Source organism: Mesocricetus auratus, unplaced genomic scaffold, assembly GCF_017639785.1.
Source record: "Mesocricetus auratus isolate SY011 unplaced genomic scaffold, BCM_Maur_2.0 Super-Scaffold_100010, whole genome shotgun sequence".
NCBI lineage: Eukaryota > Metazoa > Chordata > Mammalia > Rodentia > Cricetidae > Mesocricetus > Mesocricetus auratus.
Window position 1 is genome coordinate 64,084,134 of NW_024429194.1, and position 10,487 is coordinate 64,094,620.

The 10,487-nt window shown below is 45.2% G+C and overlaps 1 protein-coding gene across 2 annotated transcripts; it reads left to right on the forward strand.

Moving 5' to 3' along the window:
* Window positions 1–358: 358 nt before the first annotated feature.
* LOC121142862 (keratin, type II cytoskeletal 6A-like) lies at window positions 359–4,636 on the forward strand. Of its 2 annotated transcripts, XM_040753765.1 has the most exons (9): window positions 359–907; window positions 1,425–1,639; window positions 1,953–2,013; window positions 2,169–2,264; window positions 2,470–2,634; window positions 3,052–3,177; window positions 3,322–3,542; window positions 3,753–3,787; window positions 3,890–4,636. In XM_040753765.1, the coding sequence occupies exons 1-9, from the start codon at window positions 404–406 to the stop codon at window positions 4,120–4,122; spliced, it is 1,656 nt and encodes a 551-aa protein (XP_040609699.1). In that variant the 5' UTR covers window positions 359–403; the 3' UTR covers window positions 4,123–4,636. The 2 variants fall into 2 exon arrangements, with proteins under 2 accessions (XP_040609699.1, XP_040609698.1); XM_040753764.1 differs by having other exon boundaries at window positions 3,753–4,636.
* Window positions 4,637–10,487: the final 5,851 nt, after the last annotated feature.

Sequence of the window (10,487 nt, forward strand, 5' to 3'; positions counted from 1 at the left end):
ATCGGTCTCCATATCTCCATGGGAAGAGGAGCAGGCAGGGAGCAGAGGGCTCTCAGTACAGACAGCATGACATGTAAAACACATATTGGTGACTAACTGAGATACAGTAAACTAAGGACTGACTTACTGTATCCAGATTAAGTCAAAACTAGAGACTGCAACATTTTTCATGACTAAAGGAAGCTAAAGCTACAACCTTTATATTTCACAACATTTATGAATAATCTAGGTGTGACCTCGCAATGTGCAAAGCCCTGAACTTCCCATTCTGCAAGCTCACCTTCAGGATGTAGCCCAACCCATCTATACCATATATAAGCAGCTGCCCAGAGCCTATCACCCTCATCTGCCTAGCTCTGGCCTGCAGTACCTCCATTTCACAAACTTCTCATCTCCAGGAACCATGTCTACCAAAACCACCATCAGGAGTCAAACCAGCCACCGTGGCTTCAGTGCCAGCTCAGCCAGAGGGCCAGGGCTCAACCGTTCTGGCTTCAGCAGTGTGTCTGTGTGCCGCTCCCGGGGCAGTGGTGGCTCTGGGGCTGTGTGTGGAGGAGCTGGCTTTGGCAGCAGGAGCCTCTATGGTGTGGGGAGCTCCAAGAGGATCTCCATCGGAGGGGGCAGCTGCGGCATTGGAGGGGGCTATGGCAGCCGAGTTGGAGGAGGCTTTGGCTTTGGAGGAGCCAGCAGTGGCTTTGGCTTCAGTGGTGGAGCTGGCTTTGGTGGTGGCTATGGGGGCGCTGGTTTCCCTGTGTGCCCCCCTGGAGGCATCCAAGAGGTCACCATTAACCAGAGCCTCCTCACCCCTCTGAACCTGCAAATCGACCCCACAATTCAGCGCGTGAGGACCGAGGAGCGTGAGCAGATCAAGACCCTCAACAACAAGTTCGCCTCCTTCATCGACAAGGTGAGGCGTGGTTCTTCCTAGGGCAGCCTATGCCGGAGCAGCTCTGGAGGGATGCCAAGGCAGCAGTGGAGGGAAGATAATCTAGGCTTTGCACAAACAGTGCCATGGTTTCTGGTTGACTCTGTCCTAGCAGCTGGTGTTCAGAGACAAAGTTCTCTCCTCCAGAGGTGGCCCCATAAGGGTGTCTGTCTCAGATGGGCTGAGATGAGTTCAGGCCTCACCTATCAGATGACAGTATTGAGGGAGATGTGTCCAAGGGCAGTTTGGGAGCCATCCCAGCCACACTAAACTGAACCACAACCAGCATGCCTCCTCTAGGCTGCCTATGCCCTGCCTGTAAGCTCTGCCTTCCTCAGAGGGGTGATGTGGCAGCTTCACTCTGGATGGTCTCTTGGACCCAGGGCCAGGCACTGCATAACTGAACAGGCATAGACAGACAGCCTGAGACAGGTCTCACACTAGTGAATGGTCACTGAAGAATGAAACTCAAATTTCTGCTCACTCATGGCCCCTCCAGGTGCGCTTCCTGGAGCAGCAGAACAAGGTCTTGGACACCAAGTGGACCCTGCTGCAGGAGCAGGGCACCAAGACCGTGAGGCAGAATCTGGAGCCGTTGTTTGAGCAGTACATCAGCAACCTCAGGAGGCAGCTGGACAGCATCCTTGGGGAGAAGGGCCGCCTGGACTCAGAGCTGAGGAACATGCAGGACACAGTGGAGGACTACAAGAACAAGTAGGTTAAAAACAACCCAGTCTGCCAAAGTTCATGATAATGTAGACCCAAATCTAGACGTGGACTCAGTTAATTAAGAAAGCCCAGTCATAAAGATGAAAGAACAAATAATTCCCAAAAAGCAAGGGACTAAGACCATGAAGGGTTATAGGGAACTAATAGAAAGAAACAAACGAATTATTGATTAACAGAAAAATCACCCTTTGGCCTCGTTGGGATATATTGCATTTATAGATATTGGGGGCTGGGTCACAGGCTGCATTTGATGCTATCTGCTCACTAGCTACAATGTGCTAAACCCTCCCTCTTGTAGATATGAAGATGAAATCAACAAGCGTACTGCAGCAGAGAATGAATTTGTGACCCTGAAGAAGGTGAGGTGACTAAGTCACAGGGATGACTTTTTTGATGATGGACAGAATCACTTTGCATGTCTGGTCTATCCCACAGCAGAGTACACAGGGAGATGGAGGGAAATGGACAGAGCAAGAGAGCTAACCTGATTCTTTATTGCTGACTGTTTCCTCAGGATGTAGATGCAGCCTACATGAATAAGGTTGAACTGCAAGCCAAGTCAGACAGTCTGGCAGATGAGATCAACTTCCTGAGAGCTCTCTATGATGCAGTAAGTCATGCCTGTATCTCTCTGCATCTGTCTCTTTATCTCTATCTTTCCTGTCTATTTGTCTGTCTGTCTGCTCTCTCTCCTTCTCCCTCTTATACTCTGCCCTCATTCCAATTATATTATCCTGTGCAAGCTGAGAGTAGGATGTTGGGAACATCTGGAATCCTCACATCCAAAGCTGATGTTGCCTCTTTCTGTTCTGTAGGAACTGTCTCAGATGCAAACTCACATCTCAGACACATCTGTGGTCCTCTCCATGGACAACAACCGCAGCCTGGACCTGGACAGCATCATTGCTGAGGTCAAGGCCCAATATGAGGAGATTGCTCAGAGGAGCCGTGCTGAGGCTGAGTCCTGGTACCAGACGAAAGTGAGTACTGAGTTAGATGCTGATGAGGAATATCTGGGACCCACAATGAATTCCATAATTCTTAGACTTCACTTGATTTAGTGATCTACTAGGAAGAAAAGGGGTTCGGGCATTGCAATCGGTCCTCACACTTGCTTTAAAGAATTACATTGTAATTCAAGGATCAATAGAACCCAGAGTAAATAAAACATCCTATGAATAGGTTCCAGCTCCTTTGCACCAGCTGTACTGGGAATAGGGTCTTTATGAGATTACACAGAACATTTTCAGTTCCCAAGAGATCTATGCAGTCATGTTCTCTCACAACTTCTCTTGAGGAAAAGCCATTACACCTATGATAGTCAAGTTTACCTAGAAGTGAATTTGCTTTTGCATACTAAACATCACATAAATGTTCTCTCTTCAACTGACCTTCAGTATGAGGAACTGAAGGTCACAGCAGGAAGACACGGGGACGACCTGCGCAACACCAAGCAGGAGATCGCAGAGATCAACCGCATGATCCAGAGGCTGAGATCTGAGATTGACCATGTCAAGAAGCAGGTGGGATACACAGAAAATATCAGAGATTGGTGTCCATTGTTTGCTGTCCTCTAGAGTCTTGCTTACTTGGAGCAAAGATCTGGTGCTCAGACTCTCAATTGAAACACTATACAAGTTTGTATTTCTTGCTCTCTCTCTGCCCAGTGTGCCAATCTGCAGGCTGCCATCGCTGAGGCTGAGCAGCGTGGGGAGATGGCCCTCAAGGATGCCAGGGGCAAGCTGGAAGGGCTGGAGGACGCCCTGCAGAAGGCCAAACAGGACATGGCCAGGCTGCTGAAGGAGTACCAGGAGCTCATGAATGTCAAGCTGGCCCTTGATGTGGAGATCGCCACCTACAGGAAGCTGCTGGAAGGAGAGGAGTGCAGGTGAGTGCTCACCCCTCCTCCAGCCCCTGCAGACACCTTCTGATGCCAGGCACTGAGCACAAGATGAGGGAGCACTAGCTGTGGCCACAATGGTTACCTTCAGGAACCACTAGACCAGGGGGTTCTCTGTCAACTGTCAACAGACTGAGGATTACCATGGGGACTGAGGTCTTGTCTCCTGAGTTCTTATCTGCCCTGTTCCTCTTCCAGGCTGAATGGTGAAGGCGTTGGACCAGTCAACATCTGTAAGTACTATGCTTGCCCACTTGCCCGACCCCTGCCTTGTGCCTGTCTCACTGGACAGCGTGGGCTCAGCGTGACCCTTGTCCCCTCTGCCTCCCTCACAGCTGTGGTGCAGTCCACCGTGTCCAGCGGCTATGGCAGTGCAGGTGGTACCAGCGGCAGCTTGGGCCTGGGAGGAGGCAGCAGCTACTCCTACAGCAGCAGCCATGGCCTTGGAGGTGGCTTCAGTTCTGGCAGTGGCAGAGGCATCAGTGGTGGCCTCAGCTCCTCTGGTGGCAGCTCTTCCACCATCAAGTACACCACCACCTCCTCCAGCAGGAAGAGCTACAGGCACTGAGTCCCTGCCACCAGAGCCTGTCCCTGATCCCTGCTCCCCTGCCTGCAGAGCCCTGTGCTCAGGGGCAGTCCTTGCTGACCTTTGACCTCTGCTCTCTGGTTAGGGCTGAGGGCTGAGTCCTTGTTGCTTTTCTGTCTGTAATCCCATGGGTCCCCATTACTTGTCCTGTGATTGTCACCCTCTGACTTCACATCATGATTCACTCACAATCAGTGCTGTAAACTGTAGGTTTGTTTCCAATCAACTGTCTCACTGGGTCTGTCTCTGAGGCTGGCTGTGAAAAGGTGTCTCTGTCACATTCTGGAAATCATTGTTAATTCTACTCAAATAGCCAATAGTTCCCTTTAGTTTCCCCTGGCCCAAGAACATCCCAACTTCAGTGTGGCAACCCTGCCTGGCAGTAACTGAGACAGTACAAGACAATACACAATGTGTTTACAGAGTTTGCTCTCATGTGATGTCCCCTCTGCTCTTTCCTTTCTTGAAATTGCTAAATAAACACATTCTAACCTAATGGCTTCTTCCACGTGTATTTTTCTGGCAAATTGTTTTATTTACAACTCTGAAACATTGCTAGTTAAGACATGGGAATTCTTTTTTTTATAGTTTGGGACTCTGATATGAGCATAGAATGTGATCTGAGGGGACCTACCCCTTATTTCTACCCTACCAATTCCTCCACTAACCCCTCCCCCTTTTCCCTCTAACTTTATGTGACAGCTCTTGCTTTATTTTTTTCCCCATGAGGTCATTTACTGTTCCTTGAGGGTCATGGTGAAAGACAATCTAAAGGAGCATGACCCCTTTCATGGACCCCAATCCTGAAGAAAATTACTCCCTTTCCCCTAGTTGTGTTCAACATCCAAATCTTCTCAGCAAGTCGGGGCTTTGTGAGCTCATCTCTATTCCATGCTGGGATTTTTGCTGCCTCCATCTCCTGCATGTCTTGTGCACTTAGTCACAGCCACGGTGAGGTTGTGTGGACAACAGCCTTCTCATGTCCAGTATGCTCTTCCACTGCCAATGTTCACTACCCACGGCTCTTACAATCTTCCCTCTCTGTTCTGCAATGATCCCTGAGCCTGCATGACTATGAGGGGTGATGCATCTGTCCCTTTAGAGCTGAACCTTGAACAGTCTCTTATTCTCTGCATGGTGACCAGTCTGGGTGTCTGTGGTGGGCACCATATATTGTAAAAAGAAGCTTTTCTGATTCGGCTTGTGACATGCACTCATCTATGGGTATAAAGATATGAAATTGATGGACTGATTTTTATTATGTTCATTTAACAGAATAATCATAATAGTTTCTCCCCTATGGCTAAGACGAAGGCAGTCACCTGGTTTGAGTCCATTTTCATACCAAGAGTAAGTTCTCTCATGTGGCATGGCCCTTAAATGCAGTCATAAAATGCATGGTTATTCCAAAACATTGAGTATCCTTACTGTCCCAGTGTGCCAGCCCAATCTTACTGAAGCTCACAGAGCTCACAGTAGGTTAAGACTGTGGAATACCTTTTCCCCTAATGGAGGCAACAGAAATTTCTACCAATATGAAACTATCCAATGGGGATAAAACTTCCAGGTCCATGCAAGTGTCATTGCTCAGTGTTTTAGATTCGATATGGTTATCTCCATATAGCTTAACCATCACGTTCTGAAGGATAATGTCCAAAGCCTGTAATGTTTCAGACATTCCATGGAACAATACCCTGAAAAACTGTATCCTATACCTTGCACTAGCATTTGTATTTGATAGTCTATGGAGCCATAGGGAGACATTGTCCCCCTGTTAGAGTTCACCATTCTAACTCTTATTATATGTGTTTATGAACGTATTTTAGGAGAATTTCAAAATAGAAAGCTTTCATGTACCATTTTCAAAGGCCTTTACTGTTTGCTGTCTCTTCCTGTATTCCGTCTTGTTCCCTGCCCCATCTTATCCTTACTGATCATCTGTTCTCCTATCCACATCTGAACCAACTGCATCTGTTGCCCCATGCTTGAAATCCTTCCACACCTCGCTTCTATCTTTCTGGATTCGATGAGTACTCTAATTTCAGTATACACTCCTAAACATTCAACTCTGGTATCCATAAAGGACAGGGGACAGGTTGCATTTTTGTTTCTGGGTCTGATTACCTCCTGCCAAAGGATGGCTACAAAGATCTCAGTGTCAAAAATATTTTTTATATTAAACTTGCCTGATCCTAGAATTACAAAACACAAAGCTTCACACAAGGATACCTGCACCCCTATGAAACACATAGATTCACTAAGACATATGCTTCCCAAGGCGAGGTGCATTGCCAACTTAGAAACTTCTCCTGTGTGAGAGGGTCACATTCCAAAGGACAGGCTCTGTCCTCCAGGATACAAAGAGGAAGAGCATAGGGTCTCACAAAAGAGAAGACAGGATCCTGACAAGTGTGGCTAACAGAGACTGCTCTGAGAAAAGCATAAAAGAGCTTAGGGCTCCAGCCCTGCTCCCCAGGCACAGGAGCCAAACTAACAAGCACAAGGGCAGCCGGGTGGCCCTGGAAAAACTGACTGGCAGATTTCATGGCAGAAACGCACATGGTTCTCACGAGCCTTAACACATCAAAGGATCCATGTTAGCGTCACTCCTCTGCATGCGGAGCTGGCTTTGAAGAAATCCATTTTGCCACCTGTACTGGTTGATTTTGTGTGCCAACATGACACAAGTTGGATTCACAAGAAAAGAAGCCTCAGTTGAGGAAATGCCTCTGGCAGATCCAGCTTTAAGGCATTTTCTTAATTAGTGAGTCATGGGAGAGGGCCCTGCCCATGGTGGGTGGTGCTATCCCTGGGCTGATGGTCGTGGATTCTATATAAAATAAAAAGCAGGCTGAGCAAACCATGAGGAGCAAGCCAGGAAGAAACACTCCTCCTTGGCCTCTGAACTGACTCCTGCCTCCAGGTTCCTATCCTGCTTGAGTTTCTGCCCTGACCTCCTGCAGTGAAGAACAATACTGATGTGTAAGCAGGATGAACCCTTTCTTCCCCCTCTTACTTTTCAGTCCTGGTGTTTCATTGTAGCTGTAGAAACCTGAACTAAGACAGCCAACACACATCTCAGAGTGCTGGAGCTAGGCATCATCTTAAGATGGCAACTTGTATACTCATCATCTTAAGAAGGAAACTCAGCTGCTATGGTGACCTGAAAGCAAAGGACCTGTGAATGCCCTTCCACCAAGGGGACACAAGGTCAGGCTTTTGTAGAGAGGAGACTTAGTCATGTACCCACTGAAAAATGCAAACACTGGGGACCCATGTTTTGGAGGGTGTGGTAGTCAGTGGCTTTTTCCCACCATGATGAAGCAAACCTGTCACCTGAGGATTAGCTGCAGAGCCAAGACCACTGCACAACCGGGTCAGGACAGAAGACAATGAAGATGGCAATACAGAAAATAAGGAATGACCATGGCCCCATGGCTCAAGAATGTGTGGACATATTCAACAGAGCATGCTTTAGATCCATGGCCTGTGAGGGGGGTTTTGATAGAAACCTGAAGGAATAGACAATTATGTAGTGAAATTATGGCAGGTCATCCCTCATATAGGACTGAATATTTATATCCAAATATAAGACACCAAGAGACATTTAGAATGTCAAATAAACATGTCTAGGAAATAACTTTTCCAAGTCGCATTCTAATTAAACTGCCACAGCTTAGAATAAAGAGACAATATTAAAAGATACAAGAGCAAAATCACTAACTTTTTCTCTGTAAATCCACACAGGAAGCATACACGTCACACATACAAGCATATGACTACCACATGCTCAAGCAGATTTTGAATGTGAACAACTTAAATTCACCTCAAGCCGCTCTGTCTTCGGGTAAGGTCCCTCCTTTTGTTCATTTGAATGTGAGAAGCCATGATGGCAAGCTTAAAATGAGAGGAGGTGGTGGTGGATTTGGCTACCAGAAAACAAAGACATTGGAGAAGTCCAAGATCTTTAATACATCAGCAAGAAGGTGGGACCGCACGCAGTTCTCTCAATGAAGGGAATGGTTTCCCACCTGACTGACCTCGCCCTATCTTTCCCTTTCTCTTCAAACAGGAACTTTTTTAAAAATCACCTTTAGGATCTTTTTGTCTTTAGTATGATAGTAATATTCTATTTTTAAATATTCCCATTAAACAAATAATATCATTGTATAGTGTCTTTTATATCTCTCACTTTTGGTATAAGGAGGGTTGCAGTGATGGATAAAATAGGATTTTTTATTTCTTAGACCTCATCAATAATGTGGAGCCCCAGAAATTCCACAAATATAAAAGGGCAAAGTAAATTATATGTACACCTTAGTGGTATCACTGGGACACAGAAGAAGCTTCTTTGGATAAAGTCCCCAGTGCACAAAGCTGGGACCTGAGTTCAACACACACGAAAAATGTCAGGCATAGCAGTGCATGTGTCTCCATTGCCATGGAGCCAGAGACAGGTATGTCCTGAAGCTTCCTGGCTGCTGGCCAAAAACAATTCTATGCTCAGTGGGAGATCCTGTCTCAACAGAAAGGTCGAAAGCAATTGAGGAAGATATTACAAGGTAACTTCTGGCCTCTAAATGTGCACACATAGACATGGACATAAAAATAGTATGACTTTTGTTTAAAAAAATCATAATTCACAGAAGCAAACTCATAAAAGTAATAGTATAGCTTTTATTGAACTCTAAAATTTAGAAAAGTATCAGATCATATACATACACTCATCCTATACATATATATACATAAAGATATATACATGTACAAATTTGATTTGTATGATTATATGTGTTCACATTCACAGTATTGTATGCATATATGCAGTACAGGATATGCATATATATGTTTTTTGAATTAGTTTCTTAATATTTCCCTTGCTGCAATGCCAATTATTAATGTAAGAGCAAATGCTGGAGTTATAGGTTTTGTCACCTTGCCAGTCTAGAATGTTATATTGAAAGCCCTGCAAATAAATAACTGGCAACAGAGCTGCTTCATCCAGAAAAGTTAGCTTACATGGCATGATGTAGAAACGATTGTGCTCTAAGATAACCACATCCTGAAACAGTTCATAACCCTTTAGCCAACATTCCAAGGATACTTAAAGGAACTGCATAAAAAGAGAAGCAAGACAACCACAGACACAAGCGCCCAGAAGATAATAAATATGTTGAGAAGAACCATGAACAAATGAGAGAAAGGAAAGAACCAGACATGTTCAACTCAGCAAGTCAGGACCCCCTCAAAATGAGTAAAGATTTACAGAAGAACAAATAGTATTGAATCAATCATGACAGTGACAGCAAATTATTGGAGTGAGTAATGACGCCTAGTATTGAATCAATCATGACAGTGACAGCAAATTATTGGAGTGAGTAATGACGCCTCAACGATGACCGTGATTATAAATTGTTTTAGCTTTCCAATTAAAAGATGCAGAGTAGTTGATTAAAAAAAACTAGGGCTTGTAGAGATGACTCAGAGGCTAAAAACGCATACTGCTCTTGCAGAACTGAGGTTTGGGTCCCAGCACCCACACTGGGCCCCACGAGCAGTGCATGCACACTCACAGACTATCCAAATGCATATATTTCAATAAGATAAATATTACAGAAAGATTGCATCCCATCTTAATAAGAATGACTCTCATCAAGGAAGTAAACTCCAACAGTGCTGGTGAGGACACCAGAGAAGAGGAGCCCTTCAGTCTTGCTGGCGACACATCTACTGTGGCCTTCAGAGTGGCTGTTCCTCAGAAATCTGGAAATGGGCCTAGCATAAGTTTCAGGCATACAAAGAAAAGAATTTAAGTAAGCATAGGAGAGACACATGCAAGTCCATGCATATTTTGAATTCATCTCCACAATCAAGATATGGACTCAGTGCAGATGTCCATCAGATGATGAATGATGAAGAAAAGGCGGTACATATGGTGTGAGGTTATAGACAATCATAAAGAAACAGATTATAACATTTGAGAAGGGAGCAGATAGAACTAGGGTACATTACGAAAAGTGAAATAAGACAGACACAGGAAGAGAAACTATTGCATGCCTTCCTTCATATGTGGAATGCATGCCTGTGTACATACAATGTGAGTGCTTGAGTTTTTATGGGAGAAACTGAGAGACATGTCAGTTCATAATACCTAGAAACACATTTCACCTGGATACCCCACTAGTCATACCTAGTAGGGTTCCCAGAAGAATTTTTTAACAGGATACATATAGTCACCATACTATTTTAAGAATCAAAGATGGCAACAGAAACCAAGGAACAAAACACCCACTCAACAAAGTCAATGCCAGAAATCACCACCTTGAATTACAATAATTATAAAATAAGAA